Source organism: Oryzias latipes, chromosome 13 (assembly GCF_053564925.1).
Source record: "Oryzias latipes strain Hd-rR chromosome 13, Olatipes_Hd-rR_3.1".
NCBI lineage: Eukaryota > Metazoa > Chordata > Actinopteri > Beloniformes > Adrianichthyidae > Oryzias > Oryzias latipes.
In genome coordinates, this window is record NC_136249.1 from 9,418,906 (window position 1) to 9,444,990 (window position 26,085).

The 26,085-nt window shown below is 40.5% G+C and overlaps 2 protein-coding genes across 3 annotated transcripts in view; one reads left to right on the top strand and one right to left on the bottom strand.

The window, feature by feature from the left end:
* The window catches only part of fli1 (Fli-1 proto-oncogene, ETS transcription factor), a 34,811-nt gene extending 31,117 nt beyond the window's left edge, over positions 1-3,694 (bottom strand). Inside the window, exons 1-2 of one of the 2 annotated variants that reach the window (XM_011482907.4) lie at positions 2,565-3,694; positions 1,000-1,069 (exon numbers count right to left, since the gene is read on the bottom strand). In XM_011482907.4, the coding sequence (XP_011481209.1) occupies positions 1,000-1,038 (39 nt within the window). In that variant the 5' untranslated portion in view covers positions 1,039-1,069; positions 2,565-3,694. The remainder of the gene's footprint in view (positions 1-999; positions 1,070-2,564) is intronic. The other variant, XM_020708456.3, reaches the window with a different exon arrangement.
* A 10,778-nt stretch (positions 3,695-14,472) lies between these two features.
* Positions 14,473-26,085, top strand: part of ets1 (ETS proto-oncogene 1, transcription factor) — a 44,073-nt gene continuing 32,460 nt past the window's right edge. Inside the window, exons 1-3 of the mRNA XM_011482903.4 lie at positions 14,473-14,535; positions 21,482-21,565; positions 22,644-22,720. Coding sequence (XP_011481205.1) covers positions 22,652-22,720 — 69 coding nt within the window. The 5' untranslated portion in view covers positions 14,473-14,535; positions 21,482-21,565; positions 22,644-22,651. The remainder of the gene's footprint in view (positions 14,536-21,481; positions 21,566-22,643; positions 22,721-26,085) is intronic.

The window sequence follows — 26,085 nt, forward strand, 5'->3', positions numbered from 1 at the left end:
ACAAAATCCAGACAGAAAAAGGAGAAGAAACTCAAGTGTGCTTTAATCAGAGCAAACAGAAATAATTGAGTTTGCATTTCCACATTTCCAAAATATGAGATGGAAGCCCTTTAAGGTGGAGATTAAACAGTGAAAGGCAGCAGAAAGGGTCATTTGGGCGACTATTTTCTCCTTAAACATTCCCTGCTATTCAACTCTCCCACAACACATCAGGAATTGTTCGGGGCCCTGAAACGCAAAGTCTCTCCGCGGTGGCACAAACGCTGTGGCTGGATGAAAGGGGCCCTTATTCAAAAGGGGAATAAGTCTTCAAAACATTAGCAAGTCGCCCTTGGAAAAATACCTTGATTATGAAGATATGACCATAAGCTCGTCTCTGTACAATGACTCATTTTATTGGAGCACAATCCCAGCAGTCAGCTTCGGCAGATTATTGTGGTGGACGTGGCCAAAGTTTGCGCATTTATTAAGATTCGATAGTGCCGCCCTTTTTTTATTTTGTATTTTTATGAAAGAATGCGTTTGTCAGATTCTGCTGTCGCGCGCAGAGCTGTCGCAGGTATCCCCGCTGCGCCACATGTGACGCCATGCGGGTTTTATGTGAAAACCAGATGTGAGCTGTTGGCTTTATTTACGTTCACGGAGCCGTGGCGCGGAGATGGAGCAGAATTCGTGACGTCAGGCACAAAACTGGGCGAACCCAGCGCGTTTTACCTCTCGTTTTTTCGTTTATTTTGCTTATTGGAGGAATTTAAAGTCATCAGTTTCGTTTTGATCCATGGCATATCAGAGTGCATGCTTGTGCACAAGCTGCGCACAAGCATGCCTCCAGCTTTGAAATGCACAAACCAGTTTAATGGTGCAGATTGTTATAGTCAAAACGTTTCTTTGAGATGGAAAATCGGGAAAAATGGAGAAATGAGGCCAAAGGTCTGGAAAAGAAGCGCTTTTAATGTGCCCCTGCAACATTACCTGATCCAAGAGACGGCGCTGTCTTACCTTTACGTAAGACGACGTGTCAGGGACAGTTTGGAACATGTCTTCTGAGAGCGCAGTGTCCAGTGAGCCCCTGCAAAAATATAAAAAGCAAAAAAAAAAAAAAAAAATCAATATTTCTTATTATGATTATCTTTATTTTAATTTGTCACTTGTGTTTTTTCAAACTATCAGATCAAGTCGTTTTGTGAACTCTTCTGCTGGTTACGCATGGGTTTCCACTACCACCAAAAAAGGGAAAGTTCATTTTTGATCTACGTTCCTCCACCCCACCCACTGACGCTGTACGTCAAATCGAGCCTACATTCATTCATAAACCCCGGCTTTTTTTTCCTTCCCTTTTTGTCTTTATGCAGTTTTAGATACGGGTAGGTTTTAATTGCCCCTGCCCGTACATTAACCTGCACCAATAGATGAAAACTCCACCACTTACCCACTGCTAACAGCAATGAATTGCTCTGAGTGGCCCAATCAGAGCTAGGCTGCAAAAGAGGAAAAAAAAAGAGAGAGAGAGAGGGCCCCATCCCAACCCCCATCACGTTTTCCCCTAAAGCTTACCACATATTGAAACACTTTTCGCTTTAATAAGTGCAGCTTACAAAGTCTAGGGTGAAAGGGCACTTAGAGGACGGTGTTTTCAGCCCCCCACTCCCCCACCCCTGCAATCATTAATAGAAAGGAGACGTTGCAACTTGCTCCAAAATATAAAATCCAATGAGCTGAATATGCGCGTGTCAGGACATTCAGGACACAGCAGTGCAGTGCGTTGGATGGATCTTTACAGCTCCCGTGGGACATCTTTGTCCAGTTCAGTAGCGAAAATTCTCTGGCATGTCAGGATTACAAATATACAATCATGTCCCTCGATTCCAGCTGTTTTCCCTTGTTCTGCATGTGGTGAGATCAGAGCAACAGCTTGTGTGATCTTAAGCCAACACCTGGTGAGAAAATGCAGGTGGAAACGAAAAACAATGCAAGAAATAGAAGATAAAAAAAAAGCTGATAAAAATTTTGGTTAAATTGAACATTTCTATGGTGGCAAAAAATGTAAGCAGTGAAGAGTATAAACGAAAATGATTTTTTACACATCTTAAACGTTTTTATGTGTTCTAATATTTTTGATTGTTGGCGCAAACGCGAATGCGCGTCACATTAAAGAAAAAGGATAGGACTCAGCATCTGTGGGCAATTAGGCGGAGAAGGACTGGTGAAAAACGGCGTGAACCTTCCTCTGAGACAGCCCCGTGGGCCAGGACCCCTCTAGTGTTACAATTTAAGCATCTTTCCTTGCTGTTATCCATCATGAAGGAAAACCGACTGATTTGTAGCAAATGCGCACTGCATTTTTTTTTCTCTTCCTCTAAAGCGCAAACAACCTAAACCTTCAGCTGCAAACTCAATCATTCTTTACATTTTATTTTTTTGAATGCACCAAGAACCTGTATTTAAATTATATATTAGGATAATTCAATCGTATTTTGACCAGACTAAAATGACACGCAAAGGCACGACATGTGTGAAAATGACTTGTCCTCCCGCCTGACCGTGCGCACTTTGTTCTGACTCACCTGTCGTTACGCGCCGATCTACTTTTCGATGTTGGCAGATCACTCCTCCTCCAATTTCAGTTAATTAGTCCCGTCCAGTCAAAGGCGTCTTCCCAATACGGATGACAGTGAGTAATTTTTGTAAGAGGGGCGAAGGAGAGCGGGGAGTATGAATGGAAATGCTGCAGAGAAGGGAGATCCGCGGCCAATGAGCAGCAAAGAGAAAACCTCCCCTTTGCCTGCAGTGTGAGGCCAGTGAGCCATGAAACCAGGGCTAAACAGAGTGAGGGGAGACGTGGGCTTCTGTTTAATTTACTCTATTGTTCATAAATGTCTTAATCAAAGAGCAGCATGTATTTTCTGGATTTATTAAATGTTAACTTTAACTTCCCGTGGGACATGTGGTGCCTCTGGCAGGAAAAACGCATAGAAAACGGGGCACAAAGGGTCAAAATACTGTAATTTTTCCCAGATTGAATTCATTTAAAAATGTTTCCAAACCTGCACTTAATGTCTGCATTCACCAACTAGTCTTAAAAATAGAATTTTTTTTATTTCCAAAAAATTAAACAATTTTGTTAAAATAGCAAACAAACAAAACTACCATAAAAATTGGCTGAAAGACTAATTTCATGTATTTATAACGTATTGTGAGCATTTTACGTCATACTGCCTGTTCCCCTTAATCAATTCATTCAAAAAGAAACACAACATCATCATCTCCAGCAGGTTTCCCGCTCAGTTGACCTCACTCACTTCACTAACTTCATTTCCTCCCCCTCATCTTTGACCTGGAGTCCCCCCCAAATGAACTGGGGCAATTCACGGTGAGGAAAGTTGCCCAGCCATGCCATTTTACAGCCTCATCAAGGTCGCTATTTCACGCAGGGCGACCAAAGTGAAACTACGAGGTCGCTTGTAAACCGATTGCAACCATTGCTTTCTGGAAAACATGAGGGGGAGATGACTACGTTCTCCTGAAACCCTTTTCTACACCGTCTATGGCATTTGTTCATCCGAAAATGAATTTCAAAAACATTTCAGGAACATCTGTTGACTTAATAAAACTGTTTCTAAACACAAAGCTAAAAAAAAAGAGTTGAAAGAAATGATCAGAAATGTCATTGTTCCCATAAGAACAGTCCACATCTGACTGAAACATCTTCTCTCAACACTGACCAGACCTTCTGTTTGTTGCACCATTTCCTAATGCAATGATTAGAAGCAACAACACTGATAATAATGTTCCCAGCAAGAAACAATGGACGGAAATCCCAGCATCCGTTTGGCTGAAAAAAATGGCATTCATGTGCCTGCTGTGTTGCCTTCCTCAGGATACTGCAGGAGAAGTTCTCCAACACATTCAAGCAGCAGCTAATGAAAACCTCAAAAAGCAACACATGAAAAAGTACAGCCCAGGAGCTCCTGTTGACACCAGTATGATCAGAAAAAGAAAGCTCCATCTTTTCTTTTCTTTTTTTTCTCTTCTTCTAAAGAGTCATTTTCTAAACTAAGTTTCTTTCAGCCATAAATTCAATTGGCAAACTTTTTAGACTTAAAACAGCCCAGTTGAAAAAAAAGTCTTGAATCAAAGAATTACCTATAAACTCCCAAAAAAGAAGTGTTTTTATTCACTGTCTTGAAAAAAAACTGAAGTCAAAATAGTGCTGTGATCCTTTAGCGTCTTACACCGATTCACTGCTGTTAACCCCCTTTAACCCTGGTGCTATCCTATGACCCCACCCTTACTTTGACGTGTTATTCCTACCATGACAAAGGTGGATAAAGGGGGAAAGATTTCATGTAATCCATGGACACCAGTGAAGATCACAAATCATTGAAGAAAAAAGGTTCAGCGCACTGTCTAGTGGGTCTAGATGACCCAACTCCCAATGGTAAAGTGCCTAGGATAGCACAAAGGGTTAAAGAAACGTGTTTTTGGTTCATGTTACATTATTCTCATGATGTGTACACATATAGACCTTTTAGCTTTAAAAATTTAGCTTTCTTTATTCAAGTCGTTGTGAATCGATGACAAAATGCTGTTTAAAAACCTTGTTGTGACGTAGAATCAGTGGGCCCAAAGCTCCCTGCTCCGCTTCATTCTGATGCATCCACTTGGAGACAAATAGATCCATGTATGTCTTGGTTTTACTGGTAACTGGCTTAGCCAGTAGCTCTAATGCCATTTTTGGTGCATCTGTAATGTTAGACTGGGGGTAGGGGTGTTTTCACCAACTTCATTGATGAATTAATTCAATCACATGATACAATTAGATCAATCTACCCAAGTAAAGTTTTTAATCCAATCGAATTGGCCTATAAAACTGTTTTAAAATGAAGTAAATTGATCATTCATGTGCCTGCTGTGTTGCCTTCCTCAGGATACTGCAGAAGTTCTTCAACACATTGATCATGTTTTCCAGTCCAATGTGTGGAAACACTTTAAGTGTAGTGATAGAATTTTCTAATAATGTTCCTTTTGGATTATTTTGATTTGGAAAAACTACACAGAGGGCTGAACTTTAGGAGACTAAAATGTATTTGCCGTTAATTGTTGTTGTTTTTTTTAACACTTGATTATCTTACAAGAAATACAAGACATCTGGAAAACTTCACCTGCACTGTTCAGTATTGCAAGTATTTCTCTCTGAGTCCTGTAAGGGCTGTAAGCAAATAGTAGAGGGTGTAAAAAGATGGACAATGGGAAGTGGGGGTGAGCTTGTGGTCCTGCCCACAACTCAAAGGTACATTTTTGATGAACTACTGCCGCTCTATGTCCTAGAAAATGACACTGTTTTTTGTTGTTGTTGTTGTTTTTCAATTTCTTTTTCTCAAAACGGCATAATCCTAACTAAAAGACCACTGGGAAGGCTTTTAAAACAGCTCAAAGGATGATCAGAGAGAGACTTCAAAGAATCTTTCATTCTGTAATTTAGGTGATTTCTTTTTGTTTTGTTCCCTTATAAGTTGTGATCCCGATTAGCAGTTTACCACAAAAAAAAAAAAGCTGCAACAGTCTCCCCTCACTGATATTCCAAGTTCCCACAGAGCCGCCTCTTGGGATTCGACCAAAAGCACTTGTGCTTAAGATGATGCGGGCAACCTGCAGACATTTGTGATTACATCGCCAAGAGTAAATGAAGCCCCTCACTCTGAACTGTAATGAGTTATTTATTTAGTTGAAGGGGCTACCAAGAGATGATATGGAGATGAAGATTGGTCCCATTCCATTCCAGCCCTTTTTCTTTGCTCCTCGGGGAGAGGGGAAAATGGGAGCGTGGCACCAGGGAAGGCAGGGCCGAATATCAAATCTTTTCATGCACGCTTTCAGGCACTTATACCCAGACAGGGCATTACTTACAGTGTAAGCACACGACTCGTGTTCATTAGAGTTGGAGTTCGAACGTTTTCACGTACTGAAATGTCCATGTGAAGCAATTGACAGAGGTTTGGTCAATAAAATGGGACACTTGTCCAGTTATCTTGCGCAGTCTCACTGAGCGAAGCATCAAAGCTGACTTTTGCTGCAAGAGCTTTGTTCTAAGAAAAGCTAAAATGAAAACAACCACAGTCAAAGCAACGTATTAAATGCTCTGGTCCACCCTTCCTGCTCGTGTGTGCATTGACAATTAGGATGATAGAACCATAAAGTTATAGCAAGGTATTCACTTTATGAAAAAAAACCTTTATGAAAAGTCGTAGAAACTCCAGAAAGCAATTTATTCAGGTGGAATTTTTGGTTTACATCCGTAATCACCACAAATGATTGCATTTCTGACAGTGTTGCGTAGGTCGGCCTGCATCCTTTTATCTCTTTATACACCCTCCTTGTAGTCCAGAGTATGTGGTTATTAATATTTTATACCACACTTTCCAAAAGGAAGTCATCCCTGTAACACCAGGCTGAAAGAAAACCTCTAAAAATGTCATTTTTCTGTGGAAAAGGAGGGGGGGGAAATTAAAAGGCCAGACCAGGAGGAAGGTAGGGCCGTTTAAAAAGCCTAAATCATCGCCTGAACTATAAATCCGCTGACCGCTCATCATTCAGCAGCATTTTACAAAGTCCTTAAAGAAATATATGGCATGAAATGAATATGCTGTCACCTCTCATTTGAGTCGAGCTCACCAGCTCAATAAGAAAAGTGTTGTTCCCTGGAAGCCTGCTAGTTTGAGCTCAGCTCAGGTTTAGGGTTTACCTCTGTCCTGCTTTCTCAAGGCATTCACTTTGAGGCTAGAGTCTCCCTTTCCTCCCCCATGTCCCTCCAGACATGTCTGACAGGCTGAACTCGATGTGGGCTGCTCACCAGACTACAAAAATCATTCATCTGTGCCTTCAGACGGTCAAATCTGGATCTAATAAAGGAGGCCTGCCTATTGATCCCATGCATAGGGAGAAGTAGTGCCAACCTTGACCACATGAGGGCGCCCCAGTTCAAGCAAGGATTTTCTTTTCTTTCAAACTGCTGAGCTGTTTAAAAGCTGGATGGGGAATTTACATTTGTTTATTCTTTCATACTTTGCAGGTCAATAATGCACTATTGGGAAATATCACAAATATTAAAAAAAGTTGAAAATGTTGGCATCTAAAACAAACTTTACTTTTTATAAAAGCATTTTTTTTCAAATAGAAGTGAAGCATCCTCACCCTCTCACATGTGGAATAAAGAAACAAGGAAGATTTAGTCAAGAACATTTTGTAGCACCGGCCCGATGAGGGCATAACATTAAGAAAATAAAAATGTGCCAACGGCTGCAAAGCAGAAAAAGAAACCTCTACAGGCAAAATGGCCAAGCTAGGGCAGCATTAAAGAGTGAAACAGGAGAAAGAGTGAGAATGAGTCAGAGACACTTTAAGGGTTGTGTTTATGTGTTGTGAGGGCACTACCCCTAACGCCTAGCCTAACCGCAGCATTCCACACTGGCTCTTAAAGAGACAGGGTGACGCTGTCACTGTGGATATCTGGGGAGTAAAGTGTTAACATATGGAGAAGGCTATTTCACACAGCTGGCGAGATCCACAGAAGCCAGTAGGTCCCTCCAGCAAGCCTCTGGTGGTATTCTATACCAGCTCAAACTAACTAGGTGACCAGTTTGCTTTTACACATGCGCCTTTAACCCAAAACAATTCGCCACATTTTCATTTTCCATGTGAATATTGCTGCTACTAACAAAGGCTTTTAACTTTTAGGTTCAATACTCCAACACTGTGTCTGCATTTCAGAGACCCACCTACAGAGGGCAGAGTTGAGCTGTGCAAGAGAAGCAGCATTGTGTGAATTTATGATAACTGTAATGTCTTAGAGCTTTCAAATTACAAGTCTGCATAAACTTTCAGATCTGCTAAATAAATCCTAACTTCAACACTGTTTTCATGTTAGCCGCACATGCTTCCAAAGCATGTTAGAACTAATCTTTTGTGAATTTGTGCCACCGTGTTTCCATGGAAATTCTACGACTTTGCATAATGATCTGCAGGTAAGTAAAAATTAAACGTTACTTTGCACTTATCAGGAAGACAGGCAGCCAAGTGGCACAGGGGTTTGAAAGATGATACCCCCAGATTGCTTGCAGGGAGAAAACACACACACTTTGCATAAAAGAGTGCAGACAAATACTGAGAGAACTCTGAGAGAAGAGGGCAACAAGAGAAGAGTGTAGGTGTGAGCAAGTAGGTGTGGTGTTTTTTTTTTTTTTAGTGACAGTTGACAAGAAAGCGAGGCAGGTTGGAGAGAAAGTGAAAGTGCAAGACAGGGCTGCATGAGAGGGAATCGGAGAGAGAGGATGAAAGGAAATGAATGGAAGTGAGGGGGCAAAAAGAGAAACAGACTGTTTCCTCACTGAAAAGCCAGGGCACAATCTGGGCTTAACATCCTTAAAACCATCAGCGGAACTCTAAAAATAACCTGCTTGTCTGCTCAGTGAGAGCCATGAGTGGGAGTATGGCCTGGGTGATGTGTGGGCAGGAGCCAGTTCTGAATGGGATTCAGATCATGCAACTAAAAGAGGGGATGGAGAGGAACAGAGAAACCCGAACTTCAGAAAGAAGTGCGAACAGATGGGTCGGTGATTTTCAGACAGATGAAAAGCAGGAGTCTGAGCGTTAAAATAAAGACCTTATAAAGGCTGTAAAAAACTCACCCTTCACTGACTTTTCCTTTGATCAATCTTTCATTTTATTTCACATTTTTTTTGGTTGAGGAATAAGCCACAGTTGTTTCTGCAACACTGTTACGGCTGTGGCCGTATTTTATTTTGCTTTGTTTGTTTGTTCTGAGTTTTGTGTATTTTTGTATCAGAGTGGGACTTCTGTGTTTTGTGGATCTTTGGGTTTGCATGTCTTTGTCTGATTATTTTCAGGTGTGGTGGCAAGGGTGTGGCCTCCATTGGACCAGAGCTGGAGGAGGCAGCCTTTAAAGCCACCACTTTGACCTCCACACCTTGGGAAGGGAGTCTTGCTGCAACAGTCTCCACTGCAGCTTGGACCGCTTCTCCATTTTATTTTTGATTTCACCTCTTGTTTAGTTGTGTGTTGCACTTTTGTATTTTGTATTCGTAGTTCTTTGTAGTTCTTTGTAGTTTTGTCTGTGCCCACTCTGATTAGTCTTTTGGTTTATCATTTTGTTTAAGTGTTGCTGTAGGGGTGAACTGCCATTTTCTTTAGTACATGTTTTCTCCTGTTTTTGTTAGGTTAGGGAGGTTAGAGTTTTGTCTTTGATTTCCCTTTTCTTTCATTTGCAGGTAAGAATACGTGTTTCAGTTAGTTGGGGTTTTGTTTGTTATTTTGGCCTTGGTTCACCCTGAAGCCTTTTAGCTTCACTTTTAGTTGTTATTGGTGGTTTATTTATGTGTAAATAAATTTGGTTTTATGGAGACATTCGTTTGGTGCTTTTTGTTACAGTCAACTTTGGTAGCGAAACCTTTACTTTTTTCATTGAAGAAAAATCATTGAAGAAAAAAGGTTCAGAGCACTGTTTAGTGGGTCTAGATGACCCAACTCCCAATGGTTAAGTGCCTAGGATAGCACAAGGGTTACAACAAACTAAAGTTATTGGACCAGCATGTCTTTGACTTACACAAGTGGCTTGATGACTCAGTTGGCTGTGTGTCGGACTGGTGCATGGGTAACCATGGTTAATTTCCCAGGGAGATCGATGAGCTTCATCCAGTGTGAGTACTTGGGCCTTCATGCTACTGCCTAACTATGTGGCCACAAGGGGGCCCAAGTCTGGGTCTCCCTGTGCCGGTCCCCAGCCTGGGTAAAATACAGGGTTGTTTCAGGAAGGACATCATGAAAAATCTCTTCCATTATGAGTAATTATTATCAATGGTTCATTAAGTGACCCCAACTTTAAGGGTGGACTTTGAGCATTTAGCCCTCTAACGCCTATTGATGCAAATACACATCAAACCACTTCCGCTCCAAATTTACCTCAATTTAAAAACACTTTTTTTTTTAATGATGCTGCAGATCTCCACATGCTGCAACTCTGTAATATAGCAATACCACTGGGAAAGCTTTTAAAATAGCAATAACAGCATACCTGGAGTTTCTGTTTAGCTGTATTTGTGGACAGTTGTTAGTAACTTGTACAATCAAGTGACACTTTTTAGAATTTTACCAAATCAAGCATTTTAAAACAATACTTTCCTTGAGGAACATCACAAAAACAATAAAATTTAAAATATTTGATCAGTTCTTATGATTAAGATTAGATGTTAAAAAAATCTATCCAGGTCTCTTACCCTTTTTTTATGCATCATGTTTTAAACTTAAATTTGTGAGTACAGAGATTGTTGTATGTGACACAAATTGATGCTGTCTTTAAAAATCCTAATTAAAGTTGCATCCATAATAACAGGTGATTGTGTCTGCTAGAGATGCATGATATGAGGAAAACTCGCGATGTGCGATATTAGTGATCAATATTGCGATGACGATATAACTTGCAATAATTGAACAAATAGCAAAAACAACAAAAACCTTTCCATTTCACTGCAAACGTTTTATTTAAATAAGAGTCAAAATACCTTAAATTATTCTCCAAAGGAGCCTCGTCTAATTAGGAGGGCAACATCTAACATAAAAGCTCCATCCGATTGGTCAACCATGTAAAGGGCTCCATCTGATTGGTCTAATGCATAAAGGGATTTATTCAATTATTTAAATAGTTCAAGTTGCAATAAGGTTGTTTTAGCATATATAAGGTTTACCTTTTATTGCGATTTTCACCGACTTTTGCGATGTGGACATTGCACAGCTTGAAATCGCGATAAATGATACATTTGCGATTTATTGTGCAGCCCTAATGTCTGCAGTCAAAGACACAAAGCCAGCATTGGAGAGGAACACAGTTGGGTACAGGAGTTTGGGTTATCGGAAGATCACAGGTTTGGTTCTCGTCTTGTCAGCCCATGTGTTGAAGTGTCCTTGGGCAAGACACTGAACCTCACATTGCTCCTGGTGGTTATAGTTTGGCGCCAGTGTTTGGCAGCAGAGCTGCCACATATGTGTGCATGGGCAAATGGGATTGTGAGTGTGAAGCGCAAAGTAAATAGGCCCTATTTACCATTTACAACATAAAGCTATTTTCCCTGGAACGTGTCTAGAGGGAATCTTTCCTCTTTAACTGGCTCATTCGTCTTTTAATATGGCGGACCTCCAACTCCACTTGCAGTACATCCCAGAGAAGCTCCATAGCCCATCCCAATAAGTAAAACAGTCATCCTTGGGAGGGAGCAAGAAGAAAAGAAGAATATAAACATTTTTATTCATGGTCTTACTGGTCAGATATTGGAAAACCAAAAGCAAAACAGCTTGGAATTTTTTGCCCATCATAAAGATTTTTCCGCATGTCTTTCAGTGGGCATGTGAGCCAGTGAGAGTAATCAGATATTTCCAAAATGACTTTGCAATAACGTCTTAAGAAAATCCCAGTTTACACATTTCAGTCCATTGTCTGAATTGTTACTGCAAACATTCCTACATGTTGGTTTAAGCCTTGTTCTATCTTATGGGGTCCAGATGACCCCACCCTTACATTGACATGTTATCCCTACCATGACAAAGGTGGATAAAGGTGGAGAGGATTTCATGTAATCCATGGACACCAGTGAAGATCAAGAATCATTGGAAAAAAAAGGTTTAGCTTGTGGGGTCCAGATGATCCCAAATTAACGTACCTTGGATAGCACTCCTAAGCTTCTGTTCTCCCTTTTGGGTTTGTTCTCTGTAAACCTGGCAGTGATGGTTATAAAATTACTTCCTATAAATCATCCTAATACCTCATTCTTCTAATATAAAAACAAATGTTATTTAAAAAGACAACCTCATTGCTGCTGTACGTCCTATTCAACAAGTTGAAAAAATGCTTAAATTCCCGAGATCAATGGCTTTTAGAGAGAAATCACTGTATGATATTACAATTCAGAAATCTGCCATGGATGGAGGAAATTGGTAAGTAAAGTTGATTTATTTAGTATTTTCTCCTGAAAGAATCACAAAATGAATCACAGCACAGGTTAAAGCAAGAAACAAAATGCATTAAAGACAAATTAACACAAGATTACAATATTTTGCAAACAGAAAACCACATTTACCTAAAAGCAGCAAACATCACACCAACATTTTGAAGGCCAGTAAAGACAGGCCAAGGGAACCATGCTGGTGTTTATTCAGAGGAATCTTCTTCTTAAGAGCAATAATTAATGTCTATTTTTTACCTTAATTCTAATGAAGACAACTGGCACTTAAAGATACAAGTCAAACAGTTAGTTAAACAGGAAAATGTGAGTCAGAATAATTAAATGAGCAGTACAGATGGAGATCGTCAGTATAGAAGTAACTGGAAATGACAGATTTGATCCTATAAGCCTTGGGGCAACCCACATGAAAAGTGCTCTATCTTAAAATAAAAAATATTAGCAAAAACAGTGAAACTTCTATTTGTGAGGTTGGCCAAAAACCATTTCAAGACAGAACCAGACAATTCTACTAGATCGACAAGTCTCCTTATCACTAAACTATGATGAACAGCACTGAATGCCGAGAAAAGGTCTAATAAAACCATGATTGAGCATTTTCTACAGTCAACAGCTATCATAAGGTCATTTTAAACTCTGCTTTAGTTGAAAGATTTCTGCTAAATGTATTCTGCTTCTACATTATGAGTTGATCTGCAACAACTTTTTCAAAAATGTTTTAAAAAACTGGATGTTTGGAAATGAGCTTGTAGTTTTTTGGGTTGAGAATGGTTGTTGAACAGAGTACTTGTTCAACAAACACATGTTTAACCCTTGGGCTATCTTAGATGACCCCACCCTTACATTGACGTGTTCTCCCTACCATGACAAAGGTGGATAAAGGTGGAAAGATTTCATGTAATCCATGGACACCAGTGAAGATCACAAATCATTGAAGAAAAAGGTTCAGAGCACTGTCTAGTGGGTCTAGATGACCCAACTCCCAATGTTGAAGTGCCTAGGATAGCACAAGGGCTAAGGATGCTGGGGCCACCAGATGTAAGTCATGCATTTAACAGGTTAACAATAAAAGAGCTGATATGATGAAACCTGTTGTGAAACATGGTCACATATCTGACAAGGATGCTGCAGCAACAGAATGAAAAAAATAAGATAGTGGAGAGATGTTTGCTTTAACTTTTCCAACAAAGAAATAAAAAAATGGTCTGCTTCTAAGTGCAAAAATTGAGGGACAACAGGTGAGGCTAAAGAGTTAATTGTATCAAGTAAGATTTTGGGATTCTTTTTGCTGGTTGAGATAGTTAAAGAAAAACATTAGGTACAGGCAGACCTTAGCACCTCATTTCAAAAAAAGACTATTCTGACTACAATCTGATTACTATAGAAACTAGATAAGGACTGGATATTAGATATGCATGTAAATGGGTTCATGGGGGATCCTGACAGAGTCCTTCTTTTAGAGCTTTCCACAGAAAACAAGACACAAAGGTTATCCAAGTCTTTCACTCAAAGAGTAATTAATTCTCAATTTTGAGCTCTTTCCAGTTTTCCAGTTGAGGACCATGATCTTGCAGGAAACTTTAAATCTTCTTGGTACCTGCTGGAGGTCAATTAGGACAATGGGACAGAGTCATCCGCTAAAGAAAGTGTTTTTTTGGGGAAGTAAAAGTTATAGAAAGTGCCCCTTGCTTTTTATTTCTATATAAAAGATCATAGAAGATGCAGATCCCAACAGTTTCGGTACAGTATCCCCAGTTGCAGTCCATCCACCCCGAAAACTTTAATGATGAACCCTTACAATTTACTCAGGTATCATCACATAGTTTGTGATTATTAGTGTTGTGTTATTTAAATTGAGAAAAACAAATAAGGGTCCAACTGTTTGCTTGTCAGGGCGCTTTATTCAAACATTTCTTAGACAGCCTTTGTGAGGGATTGAGTGGCCAAAGAGGACAACAGAAGTTTATCAAAAGATGAAATGTAAAAAAGATCAACAAACTGGGCCCTTAAAAGAGGTCAACAGAAACAAAATCAACTCAGGCAACAAACTTAACTTTGACTTAACTTTAACTTAACCAACTGAACAGAACAAGTAACAGAAACAAACTGACCCAACCAAAGACACAACAGGGGAACATATATAGTGGCTGATCAGACCACTTAAGAAACATTGGGGGGGGGAACTAACATAACTACAGACATTTAACAAATACTATAAAGACAAGACTAAACACAAACTTGGTCTCTTAGTGGAAAAGAAAAATCATCAAAAGTGTAACAAAATGAATAATGACCAACAGAAGCAAAGCAAATAAACATTAAATAAGTCCATTGGTTTCTCCCCTAGAGGCTTCTGTCGATGGCGCCTGCCCAATTGCCTGACTGGAGTATTTAAAGGCTGTGAAGACTTGACCTCCCCCTTTGCCAGGCCTCACAGCTCCAGGAGCAGAACCTCAGCCACACCCGTAGCGACCAGTAGCACCCTCAGCACTGGCAACTCAAAAAACAGGTGACATTAATTAAACAAACCAAAATAAGTAAACTAAACAAATGTACATGTGCTACAGATTATTAAAAACAGATAAAAAAAATGTATATTTTAACTCAAAGAAATGTGTGCATTTATTTAAGACTAATGAATCTTTAATAATAAAATTAAAAAGAAAGTGTGCAATGCTGGGGGGAGGTTACCGCCATTTTGTTGTGGGTGTGGCAGGGTATGCTGCCATCAGCCTTCAACATGTGTCTCTCGGTCTAGCCACGCTTCCCCGCTGCCCTCACACAGCCGTGATGTCATATAAATGGGACCCTGTAGTTCTTTAACAGATTTCTATTTAAACAATGGCATAACACCACAATTAGCATGATGGTAGTGCAGAGCTGTGAACTAGAACCATTCTGATGCCATTTGTTTTTAGAATATTAATAATATCTGGGGCCTATCCGTCTTCTTGTCTTGCTCTTTGATCCAACTCCCCACCAGGTGTTGTTCAGCCGACCACCTTCTCTTCATCACTTGAGCGTGCAAAATATCTGGCTTCAAGGGCAATGACAAGATAACAGATGCACTTGCAAATACCTACATTGTACAACAAGAAACAATACAATTTGCACAGTGAAAGAACTGAATTTGGTAAATAACTCAGGGGCTGCACTGTGGTGAAGTGGCTAGCACCCGCACCTCACACCAAGAAGGCTCCGGTTTGAATCCCAGCTGGGACCTTTCTGTGTAGAGTTTGCATGTTCTCCCCAATATGTGTGAGTTTTCTCTAGGCAGTCCAACTTCCTCCCAGAGTCCAAAAACATGCATTCGTAGGTTAATTGATTGCTCCAAAAAGTGTCTCTAGGTGTGAGTGTGTGTTGGAGGGATTGTGTGGCCCAATGACAGACTGGTGACCTGTCCAGGGTGTCTCCCGCCTTTGACCAACAGTAGCCGGGACAAGCTCCTCCAACCGCGTGACCCCGAAAGGAATACAGGAAGTTAAGAAAATAGATGGCTGGTAAATAACTCAAACTCCTGTACCCAACTGTCCTCTGTGTTCCTCTCCATGCTGGCTCTTTGTCTCTGACTGCAGGCATCATCACTTTTTATTAATTTGGCAACTTTAATTTGGAAAACATCTCAGAATGGGAGGTATTTTCCTCTCTAATGTGCACCGCAGTGTTGGAAAGCAAACATGAAGTGAACAATTGTGTTATTTTAAATAGACGGTCAAGCTTGAAATTTCAACTGCTGCTGGAATATTTAAGATTGTGACTTGAAACCATTGTTTGTTTGTTTTTTGCTGTGATCATATGAACATTTTCTGTCCACAAAACTGTTCTCCAAATATTTTTGTTTTTCGATCATCAGAATAACTTAATAGACACAAATGGAACTTTTCCTTAGCATTTCCCGAAGTGGTACAGCTACAAACTCAATAGAAATCTAGCTTCCCACAGCTACTTCGTCTTCACTGTCATCCCCTTGATAAGTCCCCATCTGCACTGTGAAGCACACCTTATCACACGCTGAGTGAAGTGAATGAAGCCAACAACTTCTACAAACAGCACTGTTATCAGTGTGAAAAGAAATGAAGAGGATCTAATGATTTTGATGATTCCTCATTGATTACTGTGGATTTGAGTCTGGTTCAGAGTAGATTGATGTATATTTTAGGTAACAGAGGAAGTGATGTTTTGGCACATAGATGTTATCTTGGTTACATGATGTTTTTGGTGAATTGGTAACTGAGCTTAGAGTACACGGTTTTAAAGTACCACTCCGATCTTCTTTTAATCTATTGTCAAAGCGTTCCCAGTGGTCTTTTAATTATGATTATGCTGTTTTTAGACAAACTCAAAAATTAAAGAACTGTCCTTTTCTAGGACATAGTTCTGCACAACGGCAGTTGTTCATAAGAAAATTACCAGTGTATTTATTCATTGCTGTAAATAAGAAACTGTTCTCTACAGACCAACCTGGATAAAATAAAGGTTCAACACTGAGTTGTGGGTGTCACTGTGACCCTGGAGCAACCCCCGACCCTCTTCCCCTCCCCATTGCAAGGAGCTTGGAGCGGAGAGGTTGTGGCCTGCCCACAGGGTAGTTTTTATGTCACAAATAAAACTGTTTTTTAAGCATTTTTTGTCTGCTCTTAGTTCACAAGAAAGACTCAGAAATGCAATTTTAAAGTTAATTTTCTTTATGCAGGTTCTCCATCATCAGAAAAATACCACAAGAACATGTTTAAAACACCCAAAAATAGTATTTTTGTGGGTCTTTGACATGTTTATGCTATATATCTTTGACTAAAATCCAATCAAAATGTCAGTGCTTACAAGAAAAAGACTTGTTTAATTAATAATTTCCATGTATGAACACAAAACAAGTTGACTAAGTGGATTTTTTAAATTTTTGTTAAAAACAGAACTAAGTTTAGCATGGAATTCTCATTTCCTCCACTTTGAGCTCTTTTTTTCTCTGCCATGTCTTCCATGTCTTTCTAACGAGCTCCCTTCCCAAATGTTTCCTCCACAGTTCGTTCCTCCCTCCCCTGCCTCTTCACCTCTCCTCTGTGGACGCAGCCCTCTCGCACTCCTCTAATGAGAGTGTGTTACATAGGCACTCAGAGAGCCAACTCTGCTAATTACAAGACAGGCATTTTGTTCTGGGACACTAATGAAGAGGGATTGGGAGCTGGAGACGCCACTGAAGTGGTGCTGGTGGTGGGGGGTTAAGTTCACAACTGGGCAGGGCATTTCAGTGTGTGTTTGTGTGAATGGAGGGAGGATTCTGGCACCAGGCCTGCAGCTTATCAACCGGGGCATGTTGGTCTCAGTCTATACAGCAGTTCTCTTGCGTCTGCTTTCTCCTGTCATCTTACTTTTTTTGGGCGGCCGTGGTGCAGCGGTAGGGCGGTCGACCCATGATCGTAAGGTTGCAGGTTCGATTCCCGCCTTGCACGCCCATGAGTCAAAGTGTCCTTGGGCAAGACACTGAACCCCACCTTGCCTCTGTTGGTGGGTAGGCACCTGTGTTTGGCAGCAGAGCGGCCTCCAGTGTGTGAATGTGTGTGTGAATGGATGACTGGGTGAATGGGTCATGACTGTAAAGCGCTTTGGGCCTTATAGGTAGAAAAGCGCTATACAAATATACGCCATTTTACTTCATCGCAAGGCTGGATTTTATGGAGTTAATCGGAGCATGTGCATTTGTAAAACAGTTTGTGTGCATTTCTGATTATTGAGACTGAATTAACTCCATAGGATTTAGGCAAGGGCAACAAGGGGGTGATGCCACCTCTACATTTGATAGCCCACAAAAATCCACAAATGTACTTAAAGAAATAAAAAGAACAAAAAAAGATGTATGGACATACAAAAGGACACATAGATAAACACGCATGAAAAGAAAAAAAAAGATAAACGCAGTCTGAACAGGGTACAAACCTGTGTCCTGCTTGTACCTGACTCAAGCCTGGTAAAAGCTGTCAGGAAGAGTATTCAACACGAAACTTATAAGACGTATCAAATAGATAAGATATATTAAAAGATAAATTGATGTGATTTTAGTATGTTTTGTAATGCATTTTAGGGCTTGAAGGGATTTGACACCCCAAACTCTCAGCACATCCAGACTTCCAACCTTGATTTTCTGTTTGCGCCCCATAGTGGGGCTGGCTAAATCCTGGCCTGCATCATCCCTTTGTTTTCTTTCTAATACCACTTTCTTTTCCACTGGATGACAAAAGAATGGAAAATGGTGTGAAGTTATATAAAAAAACAGGATCCGTCACCCCGAAATCTCTTGTGTTGGGAACAATCTAAGCTTTGAAAAAATGTTCATGGACCTGCTATCAGTTAGTGCAAACCGACAAAGGACAATGCTACAGTTCAGCATGGCCCACAAGTAAACTCACTCACAAGAGATAAAAACGCAGAAAGAGAAAGAAAAATGCAGAGATCCAGGCAGAGATCCAGCGAGTTAGCATGTGATTTGGAGGAACTTTCTCCGTCAAGAGGCACACTTGAACAGAAGATCCCTGTCCCGCACCATCCCTCATGAAAACGCTTGAGAAACACAAACCATCTGGAGGCTATAGTGCAAACTCCCAACTCATCTAATATTGAGGATGTTTGTCTGATTTACTGAGCCTATTTAGAACTGTTTGGACAACTTGGCTGAGGGATTGGTGCTTTAATTAAAAATAATATTAAGAGCTAATATTGCCCCCATGGACCTTTTGCCTCACAGTCAACACAGCCACAAATTCATGGTTCTGTCTAAAAACTTCTGAATGAATAAAGACTGGTTTGATACAAAAGCTTCTGACTCCTGAAGTTACTGCCCAAACTTTCCCCCCGATTCCTTCTCGCTGATGCCAATAGCAGCATTGGCTGTTTCAGGCCCACTGCAGTGATGGCATATTGATACTGTCATAATATATTACAGCCTCCCTTTATTCATTAGAGCTGGGCTTTAATCTAAATATATCGTGGGCAAAGAATAAAACAAAGTTTTCAGCAGCATGGAGATTAGGTCTGCTCTTCTCTCACTGAGCTCCACGACTCGGAAACAGTGCGGCCCAAAATAGAAGTTCTTCTCATAAAGGGCTCCTTCTTTGTAGTCTGCTTACAGCAACAACATCTGCGGGGCAGTTTCATTGAGGGGAATAGATTCGGGCAAGCTATCAAAGAGAGAGGCGATCTCCAGCGAGAAGCAGTGGGTGGACAACTTCCATATTCCTTGTTTTATTTCTCCTTCATTTCGCCTCTCCCCAGCCTTCTCCCTCTGTCTTGCGTTTCCAAAAAATCTGCAGCAATCAGAGCGATGCTAATAAAAGATCATTAATATCACCTGTCAGTGCTATCTTTGGAAGATCCCAAATGAGAAAATGAGGGGGAAAAAAAAGAGAATTGACTGTGAGAAGCTGCTCAACAAGATGTAAAATGAGGGAGGCATCACAAGAGTGCATGCTGTCTGCTAGGCTTTAGGTAGTTGAGTCAACATGAAAATAAAAAAAACAAAACCACATCTTATAATAATCACAGGAACAAAGATCTATTTTTAGCAATAGTGTGGATGCATAAACGGTGAATGCAGGTCATCAACCCCTTCAGGCAGGGATGGTCAGGGCTCCACTATCTGTTTAATGTAAAGCATGAGCACATCAAGCAGACAGACAGAGGCGCTGAACGGGGAAGGATGGCACCACCTCGGGGTAGGGGGGTGAAAGGCAAAGGCCAATGTGATGGTCGTGTCTTCGAGCAGAGCAGGGGGGGGTACCAGGGGCCTCGCCTTTGAACTGGTGGGGCCAGCTAATTGAAACAGCATTGCTGGGGCACTGGCTTGTGATCTGGATCACATTCAGTTTGGCTTTTATTCAATTTAGATTCATCAATGGGCCCCATGCTTTCTCTCACCACACGGCAATAAGTCATACCCTCGCCTTTTGCCCTTGACGTGTTGCCCATCTGCGTCCCCCGGGGGCTCAGGGTGCTGGGGCCCACAGAGGATTCAGATGAGATCTTGAGAAAATGCAGGCTGTCGGCCACTAAGCCCCTCACGGTCCTTCTCCACGCTTCTCACCTTGGACTTGAACCACCCTCTCCTTCTCTCCACACACACACACACACCTCTTCACTCCCAGACTGAAGATTTACTGGAGAGAGCAGTGGCTGTCAGGAGGTTTAAACCGTGCACTTTCTAATTCAAACAAATGTTGCACAAAGGTCAGGGAATTATCATGGAGCCACAAGGTGTTTCAGATCACTCACAAGTGGTGAGTGTTGGGCTGATAGGAGGGGAAGAGCGACGGCAAAAGATGTTCCATTTCCTTTTATTATAGTCAGTTAAAAGTTTGTGCACCCGATGGATAAAAAAATAAATAAACAAATAAAGCGATAAATAAGGAAATGATAAACGCCGTCCTCTTATCAGTAAGCTATCAGAGCCGGGGGAGGCGTAAAGCTTCTTGTTGTGTTGTCAGTAAAAGTCTCTGGCTGTGATTTCATGCAACATAATGGCAAACAGAAAAGCAGAATCTCCACCTTGAAGATTAACTCTGATGAAATCTGTGTTTTGGGTGTTTTTAACATGTTCTTGTCCATTTTTCTGAATATAAAGGTTATGTAAAAAGAAATGAAGATTAAAACTGTTTTTCTGAGTAATTTCTTTATTCAAATTGTTGTGAATCAGGAGCAGACGAAAACATTTCTTCGTAAAAGGGTTTATTTGTGATGTAGCCAGTACAGTGGGCGGGCCACAAACTCCTGCTTGGTTACGTTCTGATGCATCCACCGCTAGAAAGCTAAACATCTTCATTTTTCTTGTCTGAGCTGCCATCTGGCTCAAAACTTCACATCTGATGGCTCCAGTATTTTTGTTGCAGAAGGGCTGTAAGCTAGCGGGAGAGAGTGTAAACAGAGAGCTCTCATTAACGGGGAAGGGAAGGGGGGGCGGGGTTGCCCTGTGCCAATGGTCCCAACCACAGCTTCTGGTGAACTTCTAATGAACTCCTGCCACTCTGCAGAATGTTCTTGAAAACAATTGCTTATTTTTTTTTTATTTCGACTAAAGGCATTATAATGACCGCTGGCGCTTTTACAGAGTGGGTCATACAAACAACCTGTTAGAAATATAAAAAGAGAAGAATGAAGATTGTTGATTTTTGTTTTATTTTAAAGGAAGATTGTTGTCATACAAGGATATTTTGTCGCTTAACTTCCTCTGTAGATTTTGAAGACATGTTCTGTTACACCCTGCCGCATGGAATGTGACTTTATTTCTGGATATTCAGCTTAAATCTCTTCCCACCTGTAAAGCAGCTCCATGTGATGCACATCTGAAGTCCAAAAGCCAACATGCAGAAGGGGGAGAAAAAATGGGATTTGGAATGATCATCGTGAGATTGAGGGAGGGACTAAAGTGTGCATAACATTTCTTCCTCCTCCTTGGGACTCGCTGCGAGCAGGTACAGCATCTCTGTCGTCCACCGTCGGCTGTCACGCTCAGCTGGCCAGCGTCTCCACTTCACGACAAACTTTCCTCGCTGCAGGTAAGTGTAAAAAATAAATAAATAAATAAACAAAAGTTTGATTGGAGTGACCAAACGTGCGTTTTTTTTTGTGCACTAACGCATGCGCCCTCTTTTTGAATGCCTTAAGCGCAGCGTTTTTAAAGTTTTCCCGACAGGAATTCTGACAACAAACGCACTCTTTTTCGCAGCTTTGCAATTACAACATACTTTTTTTAGAGCGTCTGAAATATTTATTTTAGTTTTGGTGTCTCAAATATGAGTTAAAAGTTTTTGTCAATATTTGACAAAAGAAAAGAGTTTTAAACCCTCATTTTCTTTTTAAATTAAAATTTAAAAGGCACAAGGTGGTGATGTGAGGGTAGGAATAGAACTGGAATCTGGATTCACGGCTCCTCTTTTTTCTCCTAAAACAAGAGCATCTGAATCTTTTTGAACTGCTGAACATCTGCGAGCATTGAGCGCATCTTCTTCCAGCATCTTCCGCGTCTGCCAGCAGCTGCCACAACCTAGGAAAGCCAAAGTGCTTAACATATGAATGTGAGGAAGATGGGAGCTGCATTGCGCGCGACTGCCCATATGCACCTTTTTTTTTTTTTACCCCAATTCTTGCAATCCTGCATCTCAGGCTGGAGCCTCTTTTGTCGGGGCTGCCTGTAGTACACAATGATAAGTGATATCGAAGTGTGTGGGAGAGGGAGGAGCAGAGGAAGAGGAGAAGAAGAGGAGGAAGGAGGGAGGTAGATGAAAGGAGGAGGTGGCATGCGGGAAGAGATGGAAGGAGGAAATTTGCAAGATGTATTTAGAATAGATAACTTAAAAAAACATATATATTTAAATGAATAAAAAAAAATCAAGAAATCTGATTGATTGACACTTTGTCCTTCAGAAGTCTGAACTTTACCTTTTAGATTTCCTGTCTCTCTCCAGAACTCTTTTCTCCCTCCTCTCACACACCTCGACACACACGAATGTTTCGTTTATACAGCACTTTTGCACACACAGAGTGTAAACGACAAGTGATAGATGGGTCAGTCCACCCTGCCTGGACTGTCTGCATCTTGATCCCTTTAGCAGGCCCTGTGTCTCCTGTCCGCAGTGTCCGTGATGAGTTACTACGTGGATCCAGTTTCTTCCTACCCAGCCCTTCACCCCTGTGACCGTCTGGGCGTAACGGTAAGACCCCCTACTCATAAATTATCCGTGTTAAGTCTACCTACCACACAGCTTGCTTGCCGTGTGAGTTGTCAGTGTGAGGTTTGGCTGCACCAATATTGCAGGAGCGTGCACAGGAGCACTAGATGTTTATTAGTAAGTATGGATTCCATCACCGGAGCAGATTATGACAGATTTTCTTGTTTAGTCCTCCAACGTTGGGCTAATGAGATATCTGTTTGGATGGGCTGTTCCTCTGAATTTCAGCATAAGTGCGGATGGTTGAACAATAATTTCTGCACAGCTTTGCACAACTACCTTGCACTTCCTTTAGCAAATACTGTATTGGTCAAAATCATCAGATCAACAGGCTTTTAAAGGTTTCACTTACAGAACTCATACTTTTCTCTGCAGAGACACAAGGTTCTTTAAAGTTCCACACTGATCATCTTTTGACATATTTTAAAAGCATTCCCAGTGGATTAAGACATTTTTAGCCAAAAAACAAACAAAAATATGTGTCCTTTTCTAGGACATATTTTTTGCAGAGCGGCACTAGTTAATCTCTGAGTTCTGGGCGAAACTACAAACTACCCCATCCCTCCCTTTACCAGTCTGTTGCTGTTAACCCTTGTGCTACCTTAGATGACCCCACCCTTACATTGGCTTGTTCTCCCTACCATGACAAAGGTGGATAAAGGTGGAAAGATTTCATGTAATCCATGGACACCAGTGAAGATCACAAATCATTGAAGAAAAAAGGTTCAGCGCACTGTATATTGTAAAACATTTAAAAGCTTGATAAGTTGATTTGGCATCATGAAGGTCTTCTAAAGACACCAAAAACACGATTTTCTTCAGAGTGGGTCTCTAAACCCACCAATGAGAGCACAGAATACACATACTGAGTCGCCAGTCGGGGACATTGGGATTCCTGTCAGGTGAGTGAGTATTTGAAGGCCAAGGAGCAGAAAAAAAATGCCTCCATTTGTATGCATAGCACCAGCACATTAGGATAATAGACTGAGGTTACATGCAAATGGCAACCTCTTCCTGGCCCGACAGACAACACAGAAGGAAACAGCTTCCTGATCCCTAATTGGCTCAGGTGGCAGGGCTTGCCTTTGAAATAGAGAACACTGTAAACCAGGACTGCTGGTTCAAAAGGTGAATCTACTGTATGTCACCTCTGTAGCTCTGAAATTACATGGATAATTTGCAAAGAGCAAGAGCTGCGATGTGCTTTCCTTTTTGTTGTTTTTGTGATCATAGCTGCACCTCAAAGAGGTGACATAGATAAAGGAGACAGCCGCTGTCTTGCTACAACGGTTTTAACTCATTATTGCAAATAATAATTTTTAATTAATGTGGAATTATAGCATGAAACGTCCCTGCCTTAGGTATAGAACGAAAAAAAAAACACCTTTATTCATCAATTAGAGAATGCATTATTGTATGTAAGATCAATTGGTGTTCTGATACATACAAATGCTGAAAACAAATCAGGCCACTGCAAGAGCTTGACACCATAAAGTTCTATTACAAGCTGCAAAATAAAAATTATGACAAACGGAGCTTAAATTTCTCTTTAACCATTCTGATCATCAGTAAATTAAAGGTGAGGATGTCGGAACAAGTCTTGGAATGTGTGAAAAAATGTCTGATGATGACACAATAAGAAAAAAAGACGTTCGTTCATAAGATGTATATCTCCGTACAGCAAGTGGTGATGTTGAGCTTTGAGATTTTATAGTTCTATGCATGTTTACAACCACTTTGTGAGATGTTAGAATTACTGCAAATTAAGTAACGGGCAGTGAAAACGAAACAAGTCATTAAACTTCCAGACTAGAAAATGATTTTTGATTAAAAAAGTGTTTAAATGTTTTTGAGTTGATAAAAGATAATTCAGGCATGTATGTGAACCTTAAACTACAAGTTAAAACAAATGGAAGCAAAATAACAGTGACTTTAAGCCATTTTGGTGATAAATAACTTGTTAATCTATTTCTGCTTTTTACAAAATATTATCAAGAAAAGGATGTTGTTGTTTTGGATCGATGATGGTGGTGGTGACAGGAGAATGGTCACACTGGAGTTGAAAGTCGTGTTACAATTAACACACATTGATATGAATAATTAGAAGGATTGTTTCAATTAATAAATCCTAGAAAATAACTGATATGAGCCCCTTAATGTCTCCAGCCACTACTTATAACAGTTTAAAGTTGATTTATACATGACTATTGGTTTGTATTTTTAAATGGCACAAAATAACTTAACTGAGATTAAAGTTGTGCAATAGATTAAAGGTGGAAATGTTCTAAAATAATGAGGACAAATGTGCTTTTTTCAAAAAAGGAAGAGTTTACCTTTTTTTATTGTAAATGTTGTTTAGGGGTGCATTCATAACACAATTTGTGTTCTTGTTTTATGCATTTCATCTTGCAAATGTGAAAGCTTTTGAACTCTAGTGTGGGCCACATTAGTAAACGTTAGTCCGCTTGACGATTTGGGTACAGGTTTACTAAAGGGTGAACAAAAGAGAGGTGGTGAATTGAAGGGAACAAATCCATGCATATTAGGAGCTGCTAAGAATAGAGGCCGCAGCGCAGATCTGAAGAAGCGGGACAATCCGAAGATTTGTGGAGCGAGTCAGTTTTACTTACTTTTTCTCCCATCTTGATCTGGCAATATTGGCTTCAGCACCTTTAGAACTGTGTGATTTCACAAACTGCTTGATCAGCTTCAGTCTATGTGTTTGCCTTCAGAGTGGGAACATTATTAGTATTCTCCAACCTTTCAAACCACATGCAGCCTAAGACTTCTGATGCAACATATATATCTGCCACTCAAAAAGCTGTTTGATAGCATTACTTTGTTTCAAATTTTAATTGATATCTATAAAGCATCTAAAGAAGGAAAAAGCAATACAATCTTCAAAGCTCTGCAGTATCAGTCATAGACAAAACACAGTAACAGGTTAAACCAGCATATATAAGAATATGATAAATAATTTCTAAAAAAAAAAGTAAGTAAAAACTCTCTAAATTCTTTCTTTGTTTGCAGTTTAACCCAATGAAGATTCTTAGAATGTGTACTAGCAGAGACTTTGTCTTCTGTTTTCATTATTTTGCTTCCTAAAGCCGTCCAAAGTTGTTTTAATCTGCAATCTTTGTCAGTGCATACAAAGATGCTACAAAATAAAAGCAGTTGGAACACCCACTCCATGGGCTCCCTGCTCTGCTCCATTCTGATGCATTCACTTGCAGACAAATAGATCCATGTACGTCTATGTTTTCCTCTTCTGAGCTGGAATCTGGATCAAAGCTGCACGTCTGGATGGCTCCAATATTGCTCGCCGTTTTTGTTTCACCATTAATGTT